We start from the raw sequence: 20293 nt of genomic DNA on the forward strand, positions 1-20293 counted from the left end.
ATGGCCCTACGAGTGTCCCCAGTGTGGGAAGAGCTTCACCCAGATCTCTCACTTGACCCAACACCAACAGAGGCACTGGTAAGGGACGCCTCTGCCTTGAAGGTTGGGCCCTGCAAGCCCAGGAACGAACTCCACCCTGGGCCCCTTGTGAGGTGGCAGCCCAGGGATTTCTGATTGGGTTTGGGCCCCTGGGGTTTTTCCCTTGCTGTGTTCCCTGTGGTCCCTGACCTTGAACTCCACCCTGGTTCTCAAACCTCATCTCCCTGCCTCTGTTTGGGGCTGTCTCTGGATCTGAGTTTGTTCCTGAGCTGAATAAATGTTTTCCTGAGCAGAATCCCATCTCGTTGGTGTCCCCTACTGGTTCCTGGTTCATGTGGCCTCCGTGGACATGATGTTGCGAGCCCGGAACGCAAGACCCCACAAAATTGAGACCTGCCCCCAGAGCCCCCTAAAATTCACCCAAGTCCCCCAAAATTCCTTTAATTTCCTTAAAATGCCCTTTTTGTCCCCCTCCAGGACCAGGTGCCTCGGCTGGATCTCAGGGACAGCCCCAGGAATTTGGAGGGGGTCTCTCCTCCCCTGCCACTCCCGCTGCTTTTGGGAAAAAAAAATTTTCAAAAATTCTTTGGATTCAAGGAGGAGTTCCCCCATTTTTGACACATTTTTGGGGGGTTCTCCCCCAAATTTTATCCTTTTTTGTTTTGGGGTTTTTTTTTGCTATTTTTTGGTGGCTTTGGCATTCTTCAAAGTGGGCTTTTTTTGGAGGGGGTTCCCACAATTTTTTTGAGGGGTCCCTCAATTTCTTCGGGGGGAATCACCCCCTCCCTCAATTTTTCCTCTGTCTCCCTTTCCCCAAATTGGGGTGGGGGTGGTCTTTTTTTTCTTTTTTTTTTTTTTTTTTTTACCTTTTTTCCCCCCCTTTTTTTTCCCTCTTTTTATTTATGTGCACTTAATTTGGGGGGACTGAGGGGCAGGAATTTTGGAGAGGTGTCGCCCAGAGTGCTGGAAAAGTTGGGGGCACTCCCCTCCCCAAAAAAACGGGAAAAATCCCAGGAATTCTGGGGTTTCCCCCCTACCCAAAGTGTGAAAAATGTGAAATAAAAAATTTACATTCTCAGCTTTTTGGTGATTTTTGGGGGAAGGAGTTGCAGTTTTGGGGGGCTTCTTGGGAGGGGTCACTGGTTTTTTGTGGGGGATCTCCTGAGTTTTGGGGTGGAATTTGGGAAATTGGAGGGAATTTGGGGGTTTGGGGGGGGAAATTTAGGGTTTTGGGGAGAACTTTTGGTTTTTTAGGGGGAGGATTTGAGGTTTTGGGGAAAAAATTGGGTTTTGGGGGGAAAATTTGGGATTTTGGGGGGGAAATTTGGAGTTTTGGGGGAGATTTTTTAGTCTTGGGAGGATCTGGGACTTTTGAGGGTGTATGGGGGTTTTTTGGTTTTTGGGGGGATTTGTGAGGAATTTTGGGGGAGGAATTTGGTGGTTTTGGGGGGAAATTCAGGGGTCCTGGGAGAGGTTCTGATTTTGGTAAAGGGGTTTGGGGAGGATTTTTTTTGGTTTGGAGGAATTTCCATTGATGGGGAGGGGTCCTGATCCCAGTGAGGAGGGGCACTTTGGGGAGGCCTGAATTTGAGGAGGGGTCTCAGGGAGGATTCCCCATTTTGGGGCAGGGTTTGGGGTGGATTTAGGGGGATTTTCCAGCAATGGGGAGGCATCTTGGGGGTGGGATTTGAGGAGGGGTCTCATCAGAGCCCCATCCTGAGCTGGAAGTGGGGGGGATGTTGGGAGTAGAATTTGGGGAGGATCTGGGGGGAGATTTTCCAGCCATGGGGAAGGGTCCAGATCCCAGGGCGGTTCCTGAATTTGGAGAGCGGTCTGGAATTTGGGGGCAGTCTTATCGGGGCAGCAGGTGGATCTGGAAGCGGGGCACGATCCACTCTCCAGGGGGGCCGTGGGCAGCTCCTCGGGGGGTGCCGGGGGTCACGGCCGCAGGCGCTGCAGCAGCGAGGTCAGGAACAGGAACAGCTCTGCCCGCACCAGCGCCTCCCCCAGGCACAGCCGCTGCCCTGTGGGGAGGGGGCGTCAGCACCGCCCCACCCCAAAGGGTCGGGAGTCCCAAAAGGGTCTGGGGGTCTCTAGAGGGACTGCGGGTCCCAAAAGGGGCTGGGAGTCCCAAAAGGGGCTGGGGGTTTCAGGGATTGGGGATTCCAAAAGGGCCTAGGGGATTCCAAAGGGTCTGGGGACTTTGGGGGCTATGGGATCCCAAAAGGGTCTGGGGTCCCAAAAGGGTCTGGGCTACCCCAAAAAGGGTCTGGAGGTCCCTAAAGGGTCTGGGAGGTTTGGGATTGGGGTCCCAAAATGGTCTGGGGGTTTCCGGGGTGAGGGTCCCAAATGGGTCAGGGGTCCCCACCCCAAGGAATTTTGGGATTCCAAAAGAATTTAGGGTCCCACCGCAAAGGAATTTGGGGATTTTGGGGATTCCAGAAGGATTTAGGACCCCACCCCAAGGATTTATGGGATTTTTGGGGTGCCCACTGGCCAAGAAGGGCACAAAGGCCTTGTTGCGCTGGAACTGGCCCTGCTCATCCAGGAAGTTCCCAGGGTCAAATTTTGGGGATTTTTGAAGGATTTGGGGTTGTATAGGACCGAGCTCAGCAGGGGGTAAATGTCTGTGCCCTGTGGGGTCAGGTGTGGGGCCAGAAGGGTCATTTGGGGTCAGGTGTGGGGTAAGAGGAGTCCTTTAGAGTAATTTGGGGTTATTTGTGGTAATTTGGGGTCATTGGAGTCATTTGGGGTTACTAGGGTGTAAGAGACAGTCTGAAGTTACCCTCATCTGCCTCACAACCATTGCAAAAACAGAGACCGAGACCCTGAAGACCCCAAGGGACTTTGTGCAGGGGTTCTGGCCTGGCTGAAGTGGAAGCTTGCCAGGTGATTGTTTGCAGGTGTGCTTGTTGTGCTGTCAAGGTACACTGCCTTCATTCCTGCTGCTGAGCAGGGACTTGTAAGGAGCGGCCTGTTCTGTACCTTACACCTGCTTCCCAGAGCAAGGGGTCTCATCACAATAGGCTGGGAATTTCCCCACCTCTTGGCCAGCTGCCCCTTGCTTTGAAACAGACTGTAAAAATTACTTTTCCAAGTTACTTTCTTTGAGAGAGATCTCCCCACGGAGGAAGACACCAGCAACCCCATCTCGTCTGTTGGTAACTATAACCACCTCTTTTCTCTCTTTACATTGGCTCTTTACCCCTCTCTCCCTCTCTCCTTCTCTCTCTCCCCCTCTCATCTATCGCATAACCCATGTTGCTGGCACTAAAATAAAGATGCATTATTGCTGTTGTGATTTAAACTGAAATCCCTTGGCGTCCTTTTTGCAATCTGAGATCAAACGAACCTCTCACGACTCCCACTTGTGTTAGGGGATTGTGACACTCGGGAGTGGGGTGACCCAAGGTGCGGCTTAGAGCAAATGCTCCATGGCACAAGGATATTGGTAGGCACATGGTGGAGACAAGGATGAGGAGGAGACCTCCAGTACGGGTTCCAAAGGCTTTTACTCCACTGGAGGGTCCAGGGACTGAAGACTGAGAACACAACTGTGTGGGGGTTTTTATATGGGGGAGGCCAGAGGGAGGGTACAAAACTTTAACCAATAGGAAGAAGCTATGGGAGGAGTGGAAGGTTCCATTCAACAATACAAGAGGGGAAACAAGGGGAGCAGAGTGGGTCACATGGGCCAATGGGGAATTGGAGATCAGGGGATTTCCAAAGGGGCGGTTCAGGTAGGAGGCTGGCCTAAGGGAAGACTGACAACTGGGTGTAATGACAGGCAGGGAATATGAGCAAACAAGGGCTAGGCTTGAGGCAGGATTTGATAGGTGGGTAGGAGGATACAAACTAGGCGCAAACCAATGACTTAGGGGAATAATGGGAGAAACCATTCAAACAAAAAACACCACAACAATAAGAACTGTTAACCATTACAGGAGGTGGCATCTTCAGGAGGCAATGGATGTGAGTGAGCTCTTGCCACATTGACACTGATTGTTCTGTGTGGAAAGGGACACTGAGAACTTGCCTCCAGCATTCTCCATGGATCTCAAACTGCCATGTGCCAGGGCTTCCAGATAATCCATGTTCTGATCTCAATCTAGAAGGGAGCACAGATCAGAACCCTTTCCATGGTGCCCCCAGCAGAGCTGCGTCTGCCTTTGTCTGGCAGAAAAAGGGATGCGGGCAGAGCGGGCAGGTGCCACCCTGCTCTATTTGTGCGCCAGGCCTGAGCCTCAAATGTTTCTGATTTCTTAGCTAATTTCTCCCTGGCTCCTCTTTAACATGAGCAAAAGAATAGCATCACACAGTCCAGTTTGGCAAATAAGGCTTGTGAACGACCGAGTGCTTCCACTAAATTAAAAACGCAATGTGCTTGAAAGCCGACCTTCTGTTTGCTCAGGCCTCCTCACCTATGTAGAAGAGGTTACTTTATACTGCTGGTATGTGGGTTTTAGGAGTATGTGGGTTTTTATCTATGATAGAGATGAGGAAGTGTTGAACTCATTCCAATGAGCTGCCAAAAGCAGTGACTTTAGTCTCTCTTTGGCTGGGGAGTAGTACCAGCCTTGCTGAACACAGGCAGCAGCACGAGCAGGGCTCCTCCAGCAGCAGGGACACGCCACGAGCCAGGAGAGGACCATGGCACCAGAGGGGACCGTGGCACCAGGGGGGACCGTGGCACCAGAGGGGACCGTGGCACCAGAGGGGACCGTGGCACCAGGGGGGACCGTGGCACCAGGGGGGACCGTGGCACCAGCCATGCCCAAGGTCAGAACAGGCTGGCAAAGTCAGGTGGTGCTACCAGGCTGCATGAACAGCCCAGGCAAGGCGTGGTGAGGAGCCAGGTCTGGGGGCCATCCAAGGAGTCCTGTCAAGAGCAAATGGTTCTAATATTCTCTCTGGGACAAAAAAGGAGCAATCTTTAGAGTGAACTGGTGCTAATAAATATTTGCTCACATATGGTGGGGTTTCTCTGCAAATGGGCTTTGATGGGAAATTTCGAACCACATTTAGTTTTACTCTTTAAGTCGAGCACCTGAGTATCTTTGTTGAGGAATAGAGAATTGTTTGTAGCTCAGTATTTTCTCAGGAGGAGCCTTACATTTTAGCACAGGAGGAAGGTAAGGCAAAGTTTAAAAGCTTTCCCCTCCTGAAGTGACACACTTTCCCAGGAGTCTGTGAGGAGAATTCCCCTCAGCCACTGCCAGGGCTGTTTGCCTCCTCTGCAGGCTCAGGATTCTGGGAGTTCCACGAGCCTCAGCTCCCACAGTATTTTCCTCTGAATATTTCTTGTTGTGCAGTACACAGAGAGAATATTTTGTGACAGATTCTCCTCTGGGTTTTGAGGTGAATCTCAGTAATTCTGTTGATTTTCATGTCCAGATGAACTTTTGGTAGATAGGAAGGAAAAGGGAAGAAGTACCATGGAAAATCAATTGTTCAAAATTTGAGAGGCCCAAGCACAGTAAAAATGAAGTCTAAACTGAAGAATTTTTTTAATTTTTCTTTTTTTCCCTTGGTAGGTGGGGTAAAACATGAAGTGTTAATAAAGTTATTTGAAAAGATTCAGTAAGCACCTAGCTATATGAGAATCAAAAGAGTGAAGGATGAGACAGGGCATGGGAAGAATCTTCAGCCCTTCCCTGCTGAAGGTAAAAGAGTAGGAAAACTGCCTCTGGCTGTTACCCACAGGTAATGTGTTATTTGTAGCCAAGAGCAGATGCCCCAAGCTGTTGGTGGCCCAAGGCCTGCCGTGACTGGCCCACTTTCAGTCCTAGCTGGACCAGGGTGGCCGGCTCGGGAGGGGAGGAGGTGGGGGGATCTCAGGGGGCTTCTGCTTCACAGCCGGGCTGGGGGGCCGTGGAGGAGGCACAGAGTGCTGGTGTTCTGCTTTCCGGAACGATTCCTCCTTCTGAGGCCATGTCTGAGAGCTGTCAAACCGGACAGTCTTTGGGCTCCCTGGGGGCAAGGGAGAGTTGTGCCTTCTTGGCCGGGAAGCTGGAGCTGCAGCAGGGCGACTGTGGAGAGAGGAGGTGGCTGAGGCCCCCAGCTGCCGCTGGCACACAGGGACCCTCCTGCACAGCAGGGCCCAGAGCTGCCAAGGCTCCCCAGCACGGCTGGAGCTGCTGGCACAGCTTGGCCCAGCTGGACAGCTGCCCCTCAAGGCCCTGGAGAGCAGGGGATGGCTCTGGGCAGGGTCCCTGGCCAGGAGCGGGCCCCAGAGCACCTCTGCCTTTCAAGGCCAATCTCGTCCCCGCTCTTTCTCCTGCCCACCTTGCTTTGCCTCTGCCCGCTGCTCCTGGGGCTGCTCTTGGCCAGGCAGCCTCAGTGGCAGCCAGCACTGGCTGCAGCCCCAGCGGGCTCCCCAGGACAAGGCCCAGCAATTGAGAGGCCAATGAAAGGCCTGGGCAGCAGCAGAACTCTCAGCAGAGTTATTTGGGCAACCAAGGACTAGCCACAAGTCCACAGCAGCCTCACTGGGAATGTTTCCTGACTATGAGCAGCCTTTCAAGAAGCTGGAGGGTGGGGATGAACAACAACTTACCGTTTCTTGTCCTTCCACCACCGGAATCCAACACAGCAGAGGACCATGGAAAGGGGCACTGTGAACAGTATCACTACCGTGCCTATCATGCAGGACTTGCGCACATCCTGCGGGCAGAACACTCTTGGGGTGCTCGGTAGATTCTCAGCATTTATATTTGACTTGCCAAGCGCTTCTGTGGGAGCAATGGGCAGCGTGAGCCTGTGCTGTGCTCCACTGCTGAGCTGGCAGCACACTGGATATGGCCAGGACGTTCTCTGTTTCCCCCAGATCTGGGGCCTGCAGGCACCTTGCTGTCCCTTGGCACAGGCTGTGCCACCCAACAAAGCCCAGAAGGCCGGGAGCAGAGCCTGGGGACAGCACAGCTTCTTGGGCAGTGGCTCCTTCCAGGGACAGGGGCCAAACCCATCCCTGAGCAGCCACTGCCACCCCTGACCCTCCCTGCTCCGTGACAGCTCCCCCAGCCCAAGGGGACAGAGCCAGGCCCTGTCAGGGGCCAGTGCAGCCCCTGCCCAGTTGGGAGCCAGGGCTGGCTGTGGCCCTGGGCTCACAGCAGGGCTCCTGCTCGGGGCTGCTCCTGTGTCTTGGGCCTCTGGATGCTCAGAGCCAGTTCTGGAAGCAGCTGCAGTGGGATGGACATTGTTGCACGAGTCCCATTTCCCAGGGGCTGGGAATGAGCTCCAGAGGCCTGGAAGCCGAGGCACCTCCAGCTTTGGCTGCTGCTCAGCCATGCAAGGGCCAGCCATGGGGGAAGAGTTGCTGGCACACAGCCCCACCGAGGGCTGAGCCCAGCACAGCAATTACCTCCTGTGCCTGGGCCTGGCATCTCCTCCTTTCCTGCATCAGGAGCTGGCACAGAGACATTGCTTCCTCTAGCATATGCCATCGTCTGCACAGACATTTGCTCCAGCACTTGAGAAAGGAAAAGGGACAGCTGGATAAGATAGAACTGTTCGCCATTAGGTGAGGTGGTATCTTCAGGAGGCAATACTTGTCAAATCATGGATAAGGACAAGGAAAACAGCCAGGTTACTGAGGCTGGGCCAGGGCCCTCCCTCCTCCAAACAGCCCCTACACCTGATCTAGCCCAAGACCGGGAAATTGCAGGGGATCTCAGGTTGTTTATGACCCTTGCTGCAGTTTGGGTTCCCTGTCAGCTGATGCCAAATGCCTTCCTGCAGAGGCTGGGGAGAAGCTGCAGCCAGGCCAGGCTGGGAAACAGCCTTGCAGGGCATGAAAGCAGCAGCAGGGCAGTGAGGCTGCCATGGATCCCTTCCTGCTGTGCCAGGCACGGTGTGTCCAGATGTGCAGAGAAATCCCCCGGCTGCTGAGTCTCAGGAGAAGGCTGAGGGACATGAACCCACCACGGCGTCTCTCCAGATCACTCAACATCTTGTCCAGAAGTTGAGATGCCTCCAGGGATTTCTTGTCTTCTGTGTCTTGGTTCTTCCATCTAGGAGGACCTTAATGGAAAGTAGTTCCATTTCTCCTTCAGGCCAGAGTGGCAGTGAGTGCACCTGGGTGACTGGTGCCCTCCAAGGCACTCCCTCCTCTCCACCTTCCACTCAGGAGCAGGGGGACCACGTGCCTGCAATGGCCTCACACTGGGATGGAAGGAGCCCCTTGCATGGCAGACAGGAGAGAAAGGACTCCCTGGAGCTGCCAGCAGCTCTGAACTGAGCCCCAGGCAGGGCCAGGGCTTGGCAGCGGCAGCCAAAACAGCTCAGGCTCCCTGGGGCCAGAAAGGAGCCACACAAGACACAGCCCTGGGGCACAGCCCTGGGCCTGGCCCCTTCCCTCTCTGCTCTTCTCTGTGGCTGCACAGAGCACACGGAAGGAGACACTGGCATTAAACATGGGAAGAGGATTGACAGCTAAATGCTCCTTCCTCCCACTGACAGCAATGCTGTGGGATCACTCAGGGCTCCAGAAGGGAGCAGGGCAAGGTTTCCAGAATCCATCAACCTTCAGACTCTTAAGGGAAATGGCACGTGAGTGAGCTCTTGCCACCTTGACACTGATTGTTCTGTGCAGAAAGGGACATTGAAAACTTGCCTCCAACATTCTCCATGGATCTCAAACCATTATGTGCCAGGGCTTTCAGATGCTCCATGTCACGATCCCAATCTAGAAGGGAGCACGGATCAGAACCATTCCATGGTGTGCTGGGATCCCCTTCTGCCTTAGGGAACTGGGCACTGCAAGGGGGTCAGGTAAGGCTGTGGGTGCCAGATGTCAATGGACATGGCCAAAGCTGCAGAGGGGCCTGGAGAGCTCTGGGCTGGCTCTGGTCACTCTCCACCCTCTTTGCAGGCCCTGTGCAACATCTCTGGAGGGGCAGCAGGACCAGCCCAGAGCCCTTGAGGATTCTCTCCCTCCCACAGAGGAAACCCTCCCTAAAGCCCTGGGGAAAACCATCCCCAACACTTCCCAGGGAGAAGGGAGCACTGTCCCGGGAAAGGGAAGCCAGGCCGTGGGCTCACCTGCTCGCCGTGCTCGCCACGGAGCAGCCTGGGCAGCCCTGTCAGGCAGGGCCACTGCCAGGAGGAGCAGGAGGAGGAGGCGCAGAGCAAAGGCCATGGTGCCTTGCCCACTGCCAGTCCTGCAGCTCTTGCTGCCACCACTGTCCTGACACCGCTGTCCCAATGTCAGCACCGCTGCTGCCGCCGCCGCTGCTGCCACAACAGTCGTGGTCAAGGACTGACTGCTCGCTCCTTGTGGTGCTGTGCAACCACGGGGCTCTGGCACCTCTGTGACCTCAGAGCCTGCTGTCACCTCAGCCTGCTGTCACCCCACAGGCTGCTGTGACCTCATGGCCAGGGTGGAATTGTGTGGGGAGTGGGATCTGCCTTCTTCACTAGGGAGCTCATCCTGCCCAGCAGCTCTGTCCAAGGGCTATGACAGGGTCCCAGCCCAGCTGATCTCACAGGCTGGGGGATGAAGGGATGGAGAGCAGCCCTGCTGAGAAGGACTTGTGGCTGCTGCAAGGTGAGAGGCTGGACATGAGCCAGCCATGTGCCTCCAAAGGAGGCTGCCCAGCAGCTTGAAGGAGGTGATTCCACCACCCCTCTGCTCTGGTGCGAGCCCACCTGGAGTACTGCATCCACCTCTGGGTGCCCAACACAGGAAGGACATGGTCCTGTTGGAGCTGGTCCAGAGGAGGGACAAAATGCTCTGAGGGCTGGAGCCCCTCTGCTTTGGAGACAGGCTGGGATAGCTGGGGGTGTTCAGCCTGGAAGGGAGAAGGCTGCACAGAGACCTGATTGCTACCTTTCAGTACTTTAAGGGGGCTCATAAAAAAGATGGGACAGAATTTTTAGTAGGGTCTGTTGTGACAAGACTGAGGGGGAATGTTTTCAATCTAAAAGATGGTAGATTCAGACTAGACATAAGAAAGACCATTTTTACACTGTGGGTTTTGAAACCCTGCCACAGGTTGCCTGGAGAGGTGGGCATCCATCCCTGCTGACATTCAAGCTCCTGCTCTGAGCAACCTGATCTAAAGGTGTCCCTGCTCACTGCACTAGATGGCCTTTAAATGTCCCTTCCAAGCCAAGCCATTCTGTGCTCCTGTGCACCATCAAAGCAGTGCTGGAATAATGCTGGGGTGATGATGCTGGCACCTGTGTTTTGGTAGTTGTGCCATTTAGCTGTTGGCCAAGAGAGGATTGATGGGCTGCACAGTGAAGTCTGCAGAGAACAGTGTGCTCAAGGAGAAACAGGAGAGGAACATTGCTTCCAGTTCAGATAAATGCCAGCATTTTGCTGCCCATTCCTTGTTAAGAAATAAAGGAATGTCCTGAAGATCCCTTCAATGTGGGTGCACTATTGGCTGTATCAGTACTTGTGTTCTGTAAAACAGGTGAGTTGTTACAGCTTCTTGCCCCATTTGTCACTGGATAAAATCCAAATACTGCATTGCTCCATGTCTACTTTCTTCCAAGTAAAGGCAGATTTTGTTCATTCTTGAGTGGGACATATTCATCTGTTGACAAGCAAATTCTTCTTGCCATTCACACCATGTTGATTTGCTCTAATCGGATTGTAATTAAGACCTACCTCTCACTGTAATTAAGAGTGATGGGTTGTGAGGCAAAGTGTTGCATAATTTGCCCTGGAGAGAGTTTTTCTCTAATTCAATGACATATGAAGACAAGTGTAGCCTACCATACCTCTGGCATTAGTCTCCCACTCTGTCCTTTCCTCTCACCCAAGGGGAGGATCGAGGTCTGCAGGTCTCATCTGTGCACAGAAAGAGTTAATATCTCACCCAGACCTGCAGATGCTCATGATGGTTTCTGCCGGGCAGTGGCCGAAGCAGTCACGGTGATGGATTTCAGGCAGCGCTGGGGCTGTGCCAAGATCTCAGGGGGCCCGGCCAGAACAGTCGTGGCTGTTCTGCCCTCATGGCTGGTCCCAGGCCCCTGCTCCCTTCAATTGCAGCTGCGGGCCGATGGCTTCCCCTCCCTGTGCCCGGCAGCCGCTGGGGCCGCGCGGGCCGTGCTGAAGGGGCCTGGCCCAGCCCAGAGCCGCTCCCGGGGCCTGGCGGAGCCCGGCTCGGTGCAGGCCAGGCTGGAGCAGGGCCGGCCTGACCAGCACCCAGTTAACTCTTCACAGCTGGAAACAACAGAGAGCTTTCCTGGGCGTGCCTGTCTTTAAAATGGGGATTTCACACAGGAGGATCCAGCTTCTAAATGGTTTAAAAGGGTGTCAATTCTCAGAGCCAGCCAGCCATTGGTTTTGCTAAGCACAGAGGAAGCTCTTAGCAGCCCCCTCCTAGAAAAATCATTTGCATGGGTGGCTTCTTCCCTCCTCAACTAATATCAACTAATACAAAACCAGCACAGACACTCAGGGTGTAACAGGAAGCAATTTTGAAGCAATTGTTTTAAAGCAAAATCAGTTATTAAACAGAGATTGATGTCACTCCCCCAGACCACTGGAGAGGGACAGTGACTCTGCCACCTCCCCCCTGGCCAGCCCATTCCAATTCCCAATCAGCCTTTCTGGGAAGAACTCCTTCCTATTGTCCAGCCTAAACCTGCCCTGGTGCAGCTTAAGGCTGTGTCTCCTTGTCCTGCCCTCCAGCAGATCCCCACTCGCAGCCAGCTTGGTGTCATCTGCAATTTGTGAGTGCTGGACTCGACCCCCTCAGCCAGACCCTCAGTGAAGATATTAACCAGGACTGGGCCCAGCACAGATCCCTGGGGACACCACCAGGGACTGGACACCAGCTGGATGCAGCACCATCCCCACCACTCTCTGGGCCCGGCCTCCAGCCACTTCTGCAGCCAGCAAAGAGTGCTCCTGTCCAAGCCGTGGGCTGCAGCTTTTCCAGGGAATGCTGTGGCTCTCCGTGTCCAAGGCCTTGCTGAAGTCCAGCTCGACACATCCAGAGCCTGTCCCGCACCCACCAGGCGGGTCAGCTGGTTATAAAAGGAGATCAGGTTGGTCAGGCAGGACCTGCCCCTCCTAAAGCCACGCTGGCTGGGTCTGACCCCTGGGCCATCCTGGAGGTGCCGTGGGATGGCACTCAAGGGGATCTGTTCCAAAACCTCCCCAGGCACCGAGCTCAGGCTGACAGGCCTGCAGTTCCCCAGAGCCTCCTGCCAGCCCTTCTTGGGGATGGGCTCACACTGGCACCTCCAGTCCTCTGGGACCTCCCCAGTGAGCCAGGACTGATGAGGAGAAATGATGGAGAGCAGCTTGGGGAGCTCATCCACCAGCTCCCTCATCCCCCTAGCATGGATCCCATCCGATCCCATCCACCTGTGAGCATCTGAGTGGCTCAGCAGGTCTCTGACTGCTTCCTCCTGGATTACAGGGGGCTCTTCTGCTCCCTGTCCCCATCTACCAGCTCAGGAGAACACTTGTCCTGAGGAAAACCTGTCTTAACATTGAAAACTGAGGCAAAGAAGGTGTTGAGTACCTCAGCCTTTTCCTCATCTTTGGTAACCATATCCCCCCCAATAAGGAATGGAGGTTGTCCATAGCCTTCCTTTTGCCATTAATGTATTTATAAAAACATATTTATTATCCTTGACAGAAGCAGCCAGGTTAAGCTCTAATTGAGCTTTCACCTCTCTACTTTTCTTTCTGCATGACCTAATGACATCCTTAGACATTTCCTGAGTTGACTGTCCCTCTGCCCAAAGGTGATGCACCCTGATCTTTTCCCTGAGTTCCTCCAAAAGCTCCCTGCCCAGCCAGGTCGGTCATTTTCCTCACCAGCTCATTTTTTGTCACAGAGGGACAGGCTGTTCCTGCTCCTTCAAGACTTTTTTCTTGAAGTGTGTCCATCCTTCCGGGAATCCATTGTTTTAAAAGGCTGTTTCCCTTAAAAAAACTGAGTAGCTGATTTGGTACTCCTCATATCTGCATCCTTAATCGGCTGAAGTCTGTTCTTCCTAAGTCCAGTGTAGGAGTTTTGTTGATGCCCCTCCTTCTTTCACAGAATATTTCAAGACTCAATGATTTCATGGCCACTGTACCCCAGGCAGCCTCCAACCCCCACATCCCCCAGCAGCCCTTCTCTGTCTGTGAACAGCAGGAGACACAGCTTTCCTTGGCAGTGGGAAGAGAAGGAAACCTCCCCAAAGTGCAGCTTGGCAGCTTCAGCCGGGAGGGGAGGAGAAAGAAAAGTCCCTGCCAGGGTAGAATTTTGGTGCAGGAGGTGTCCCAGCGTGAGACTGGACCATGCCATGGCTGAGTGTGCCAGGAGCCGGCAGTCAGTGGGGCCCAGGGATGCTCCAAGGGACTTGGAGTTTTGCTTCTGACTCCTTGAGCAGCTGCTTCAACCTTCTCTCAGTGCCTGAGGGTCCTGGACTCAGCCCCAAATCCAGCCTGGGGTTCATTAAAATACAGAAAGCCTCGGGGGCTCTTTCTCTTCCTTCCATTTTCTTCAAGTCCAAGGCTTGTGCAGCTGCTTGGAGTCAGTTTGGAGTTCTGTTAAGGAGGAAGATTTGAAAATCCGCCACTTTTCTTTTTTTTTCACAATCAAGGGGATATTTTTTTAAATTTTCTACTTGAGAGAAGAGGTGACAGAAGCATTCCCCAAGTGATCCTGATGCTGAATGTCTCCTGAGGAGGTCTGGTCACAGAGAAGAATGAGCCCCTTGTGGGCTGCCCCTGTTTGGACAACCTGCTCCTCACCCCGAGCCTCAGCATGTCTGACATCGCCCACCTGGGACTGACATCCCAAAGCACTGAAAACATTTATCAACTTTTCTTTATTATTAAAATCTAATAAATTAATAAAAATAAAATTTTAATTTTTATAATAATTTTATTCTGTATTTTTATAACCTAATTTTTATATTTATATAAAAGAATTGATAGATTTTTAGCATTTGAAAACATTATTGGTCCTTGGTTCAAAGTACAATTCCCTTCATTAATTAATTGACTACTATTTCTCCCTCTTTATGCTAATTACTCCTATTTTTAGTTCTTTGATCATCATTTTTAAATTATTCTCAGACAGGGTAAAAGGGGCCACTTTGGGGTCCACGGAGACTTTTCTGGGAAACATGTGGAGCAGTTTTGGGTCTGGGGAGGGAATTTAGAGAGAACTTGCGGGTCTGGAGGACACTTGGGGGAGCCGGGTGGGCACTTGGAGGGGCACTTGGGGATTCTGTGGGACACTTCGGGGTCAGGGGGAGCACTTTGGGGTCCAGGGGGGCACTTGGAGGTCAGGGAGGGGAATCTGGGGGCCCTTCGGGGTCCGGGCGGGCACTTGGGGGGCTGTAACGGGGAATCTCTGGGCCGCGGGGGATGATGGGAGTTGTAGGCGCCGGTATAATACGGTTTAACGGGGCCGCGGAGCATCACGGGAGTTGAAGGCACAGCTCCAATGGGTTCCGGTGAGGCGCGGAGCATGACGGGAGATGAAGTCCCGGCTGGAATAGCGCTCTATGGGCGCCGCGGAGCATGATGGGAGCTGTAGTTCCGGAAGTGGCTCGGAAGGCGCGTTTGGCGGTGTGGGGAAGCGCTTGGAGAACACTTTTGCGTCCGAGCCGTGGCTGCAGGTGCTCGGGGCGAATGTATACGGCTCGGGAGCACTTGGGGGGAACCTGGGGAGCCGTAACCGGGCTCTTTAGGGCGCGGGGCACGGCAGGAGGTTTGGGCGCGGAGCTGTGCTCTGGGATGATGGGAGATGAATTCCCAGGAGTGGCTGGAAGGGGCATCTGTGGGGTCGGGAGCATTCGGGGATCCAGAGACGCTTTGGGGGGTCCCGAACAGGCACTGAGGGGGCACTCGGGGATCCTGGAGGGTTTGGGGGACACATGGGACATATGGGGGGCGATCCCGGGGTTCTGGGGAGCGCAGGGCATATTCCCAGTTCCTTCTAGCATGATCCCATTTACTCTCAACCACTCCCAGTCAGCCTCAGTGGAGTTGGACTCCCTGCCAGTATGATCGTATTCACCTCCAGCATGATCCCAGTTCATCCCAGTATAAGTCCTGTTGCTTCCAGTTACCCCCAGCATGCACCCAGGAACTCCCAGTTCCTGCCAGTTGCTCCTGGCATGACCCCAGTTGCTCACAGGTGCTCACAGTCAGCCTTAGCATGATCTCAGTAACTCCCAGTATATCCCATTTGCCCCCAACCTGGTCTCAATTTCCCCCTGTAGGCTCCTATTCACTGCCAGTATCATCCCAATATGATTCCAGTCTCCCTCAGTGTGATCACAGTCTCTCTTGGCGTGGGCCCAGCTGCTCCCAGTATGATCCCAGTATGATGTCAGTACACAGCCAGTGCAATCTCAGCCACTGCCAGGATGATCCCAGTACAAACCAGTCCCTGCCAGTGCTGCCACTCCTGGGATCCCCCGGCCCTCTCTGTGTTCCCCCCTCCCACATCTCCCCAGAGCAGCCCCAAGGGCTGGCAGTCCCCAGCCAGGGTCCCCAGCCAGCCCCAGGTTGGATCTGCAGCCCCCAATTTTCCCAGTTTCCCTCTCCTTTTCCCCAGGCCGGGTTCCCCCCGTCCCCAGCGGGTGGGAGCAGCTGAGAGCCCCGCGCTGCCCATCCCGACCTGTCCCGGCTCCATCCCCGCTCCTGCTGTGGGCTGTGAGGGGTTTGGGAACGGGGCACCGAGGGTGTCACTGCTCCTGGGGGAGGAGGAGGAGGGATGGAAGAGGAGGAGCAGTAGGAAGAGGAGGAACAAAGGAAGATAAGGGAAAGGAGAAGGAACCCCAAGGTCGAGCACTCCCTGAATTCACAGCCCCCCACCTGTGGGGTCATTATCCCCCATCCCACAGGTGCCCCGAGAGGGGGAGCTCGGCCCAGCTATCCTCGGGGGTCCCTGGGATTGTTTTTTGGGGGGATGTTTGGAGAATGAAGAATTCCAAAGCTGAGCAGCAAATGCCCCTTGGGGGGACCATGGGGAGTCCCAGCATCCCTTATTGAGGAGATGGAACTGGGGGGAACTTTTCAGATTCCTGGCACTCCCAGCAGCCTGAGGAGGGCAGGGACCAAGCAAACGGGGAATCCCCAGTACAAGCGTGACCCCCAGCAGCTGGGACAGGGAGGAACCCCTGAACACCAAAGGGGAGAGACCAGAGATGGGGAGCTCCTGGGAGGCATTTTCAGGGCTGAATCTTGGTGTTTGGGAGGTTTTTATGGAAGGCTTGGGATTTCTAGAGATGGACTTGGGCACGAGGAACGCCCTATTCCAATGTGCTCATGAACTGTATTTCTCCCCAAACCAGGATTTCCCATTCCCAAATCTTGGTCGGATGGAGAAGGAGGCTGCGAGGAAGAGGAAGATGCCCCAGGACGCCCAGACAGGTGAGGAGGAAGTCACTGCCCCTTTCCCCCTCTCTCCTGCTCCATCTCCCAGCCCAGCATGGCCCCCGGCTGCAGGACAACCCCGCTGCCGACGCCGTCCTGCCGGGGACGCACTGGGGGGATCTCCTTCCCCTTCCCTCTGGCACGGAGGCAAATCCCATCCTCTCCTTGTCCTTCCTCCCCCAGACAAGGAGCTGAGGATGGAGACCAGGGAGGACAAATCCCCAGGGCAGAACCTTGTGGAAGAGGCCATTTTGAGCAGCTCCACAGTGCAGGAATCAAATTGGGAGGAAAAACCCCAGAGATCCTGCCGGAGTAGGGGCTCCAAACCCATCCCAGGGTGCTCTGAGGAGGAAAGACCCACCCTGTGCCGGGAAGGCGGCCGGAGATCCAGCCAGGGCTCTGAGCTGGTGGTCCATGAGCAGCTTCAGGATGGGGAGAAGCCCTACAAGTGCTTGGAGTGTGGGAAGAGCTTCAGGTGGAGCTCATTCCTGATCCGCCACCAGATGATCCACACTGGGGAATGGGCCTACGAGTGTGGGGAATGTGGGAAGGGCTTCAGCTTCAACTCTGAACTCATCATCCACCAGCGCATCCACACTGGGGAGAGGCCCTACGAGTGTCCTGAGTGTGGGAAGAGGTTTCAGACCAGCTCTAGTCTCTTCAGGCACCAGCGGATTCACACGGATGAGAGGCCCTTCTGCTGCCCTGACTGTGGGGAGGGCTTCAAGCACAATTCCACCCTTGTCAGGCACCAGCGCATCCACACTGGGGAGAGGCCCTATGAGTGTCGGGAATGTGGGAAGAGCTTCAGCCGGAGATCCCACCTGATCCGCCACCAGAGGACCCACACCGGGGAATGTCCCTATGAATGTGAGGAATGTGGGAAGAGCTTCAGCCGGAGGTCCCAACTGACCATCCATCAGATGATCCACACTGGGGAGAGGCCCTACGAGTGTCTCCAGTGTGGGAAGAGGTTTCAGACCAGCTCCACTCTCCTCCAGCACCAGCAGATTCACACAGATGAGAGGCCCTTCCGCTGCCCCAACTGCAGGGAGGGCTTCAAGCAAAACTCCCACCTCATCACCCACCGGCGCATCCACACTGGGGAGAGGCCCTACGAGTGTCCCCAGTGTGGGAAGAGCTTCTCCAGGAGCTCTCACTTGACCCAACACCAACGGAGGCACCAGTAAGGGAAGCCCTGCGAATGTCCCAAGTGCAGGAAGAGCTTTGTGTGCTGCCCCAGCTCCATCCCCCATCAGAGGACCCACGTGGGGCAGAGCTCTGATGACCCACGTTCCCATTGATCTGTGTTGGGAACACACTGGGCTGGTGATCATTTTATTTCGTTCCGATTATCTTTTAATTCATCTTCATCCCTTTAAAACAGACAAAATTGGGGTAAAAGTCTACAAATTCATCAAAGGCATCTAGAGCCTTACATTTTACTAGTGCTTCAAGGTAATCTGGTATTCAGGGAAATACTTGGGTGTTGTGGAGCTATTTGGTGGAGTTTTCTCCATTTTTTGGCACTCAAAGCAACGAGAGTTTGATCTGTCACCTCAAAACCACTCAATGCCACTGAAAACTGCACAGTCCCACTCAAAACAATTGGATTCCACAGCCCCTCAGGGTGTGATGCGTCAAGTTTTAGCTTTCATATTTTTCACATTCTGCACTGCCTAGGTTTGTAGTTTTGAACTACATATTAGTGTTAGTGAGCTCTCTTCACAGAGTAGGTAGACAAAACAATTTCTTTTCTAGCTTGATACCAAGAATAGTCGTTACAAGTTCCAGGCCCAAAAGCATGAACAAGGGTGGACTGAAGAGAGAAAACAAGAAGGATGGGACTTTGGCACCTGAAGCTGTCATTGGACAATGAACCCAAATACGCAGATGGACCTAAACTTCTAAAAATGTGAGACCTCATGATGAGTTGGTTTTGGTTTTTTTTTGACCATTTTTTGCTCCATCTTATGTGTAGCCCTGTCCAGGCTCTTGTACTGCCCAAGGTGTATCCTTTAAGGCCTTCTAATAAACTTTATTCTTAACTCTGTCCAGCCTCTGTTCTAGGTCAGCCTTCTGAAGGCATCAGGTGGAATGGGGTTGGAAGGGGCCTGGGTGAAGTGGGATGCAAATCAGGAGGGGTGAGATGGGCATTGGGTGGGGCAGGATGGGTGGGATGGAGTTTGGGAGGTGTGAAATGGGGGAAATAGGGCTTGGGAAGGGGGTCTTGATGTCCAGCAGGGATCGGATAGGTTGGGGTTGGGATTGGGGAGGTGGGGTGGGGTCTGCAGTGAGACAGTCAAAGTTTGGGGATGATGAATGGAGGGCGTGTCTATTACTGAGTGAGTTTTTGGATATTCCACATTCCTGAAGAGATTTTGGGGTATCTGTTTCTGAGGTATTTTTGGGGCACTCCCCAACTCTTGGGGGGTTCCTGAGAGCAGCTCCATGGAGCCCCATTGCCAGGGCTGGTTGCCATGGGCACGAGCTCAGAGCTGTAGCCAGAGTGCGTTGCCTCAGCGCTGGAGAGCAGAGAAATGATGAATGGCCCCAGACATCTCCAGGGTGTGTTTGGGGGCAGAGCAAGTTCTGCCTAGGTGGGACGGTCACTGCCCCAGCCCAGCCACTGCAGCCTCTGCTCCAGCCCCAAAGTGGCTGCCAAGGCCCTGGCACCCCGAAAACCCCAGCTGGGAGAGGGAGCAGAGCAGGTGAGGCTGTGACACGGGTGTGACACTGACATGTGCCACGGCCCTGGAGCTCACAGCAGCTGAGATGGCGCTGGATCCAAGGCTGACTGTGCATCTCTGTCCCTCTCTCGCTTCTCCTGACTTCCAGTTTTCAAAATCTGGATAACTTGAAGTTGGATGGGTTGGATGAGTTGGCTCAGTCAGTGCTTAGTGAAGTGATTTCCTCTAATTGCATGCAGATTGATGATTTCCCGAGTACCTCATTCTCTAAAGTTTGCAGCTGAAAGTTTGTTCCACCCTCCTGAGAAGTTTGTTGTTTTCTCCCATGCACTGCCCGAGGGGATCGAGGTACCTCAGGTCCCTTTCCAGCAGGGCCCGAGCGAGCTTGGGGCACAGCACAGGGAACTGCAATGCTGAGCCAGCCCTGGCTGGGTTGGAGGAAGCAGAAAGGCCAAGCCCTGAGCCCAGGCCTGGCACAGCAGGGCCTGTCCCTCACGGGTGGCTCGGGGCTCTTTGTGGGGCAGTGGGATGTGAGGGGCAGCAAGGACAAATGCCATAAACCTGCAAGCCCTGCCAGCCTCCTCAGGGAGGGCCCAGGGAGGAGCAAAGACCTTCCTGGGGCTGTGCCCTGGGCCAGGAGGGATTGTGCCAGTGGAGTTGACCCTAAATTTCTTCTCCCAGGCAGCTTTAGGACATGGAACGTGGAGAAGCCAGAGCCAACTCTCAGCTTTCCACAGTCCTCCAGCAGAATCCTGTGTGGGGAGCAGCCTGGGAGCAGGGTTTGTGTGTCAGGGGAGGGGAATTCAGAGCCCTTTTCTCCACCATGGCCTGAGGATCTGCATTTTCAATGGCCCTGCAGCTGCCAAAGGGGCCTTTTTCACCCAGCTGAGAACAGTTCTGCTAATAGCCGGTCCTAAACCCGTTTTTCCTGCAAATGTGCCTATGAAGCCTCATTTTTTGCAGCCCCAGGTCTTGTGTGCATGCAGGTGTCTCAACTGAAGGGTGGGACAACTCTGCCAGGTAGGAGTTCTCTTTTTCATGGTGATTTTTTTTTTTTTTTTAAATTAACTGCCCCTGTGAGCTGTGGGCAGAGCTCTGTAACTGTGTGTGACACTTGTGTGTGGCACTGTGGGGGTGGCCAAGGGGACCTTCCCCGAGCTGTCTGCAGAGGAATCCACAGCAGCCCAGGCCGGGGGTGCTCAGTGGCCGCTCAGTT

The 20293-nt window shown here is 54.2% G+C and overlaps 2 protein-coding genes across 3 annotated transcripts in view; one reads left to right on the plus strand and one right to left on the minus strand.

The window, feature by feature from the left end:
- Positions 1–20293, minus strand: part of LOC148182897 (uncharacterized) — a 164575-nt gene that overhangs the window by 27650 nt on the left and 116632 nt on the right. The gene's annotated exons all lie outside the window — the stretch shown is intronic.
- LOC106629043 (uncharacterized) overlaps positions 1–20293 on the plus strand; it is a 32859-nt gene that overhangs the window by 1162 nt on the left and 11404 nt on the right. The window contains exons 1-2 of one of the 2 annotated variants that reach the window (XM_088063825.1): positions 16333–16384; positions 16571–17755. In XM_088063825.1, the coding sequence (XP_087919951.1) occupies positions 16333–16384; positions 16571–17577 (1059 nt within the window). In that variant the 3' untranslated portion in view covers positions 17578–17755. Of the gene's footprint in view, positions 1–16332; positions 16385–16570; positions 17756–20293 lie in introns of those variants that run through there. The other variant, XM_088063824.1, reaches the window with a different exon arrangement.

The sequence above is a fragment of the Pseudopodoces humilis genome, chromosome 18 (assembly GCF_049639895.1).
Source record: "Pseudopodoces humilis isolate 2021_Gansu_Grassland_sample_001 chromosome 18, ASM4963989v1, whole genome shotgun sequence".
NCBI lineage: Eukaryota > Metazoa > Chordata > Aves > Passeriformes > Paridae > Pseudopodoces > Pseudopodoces humilis.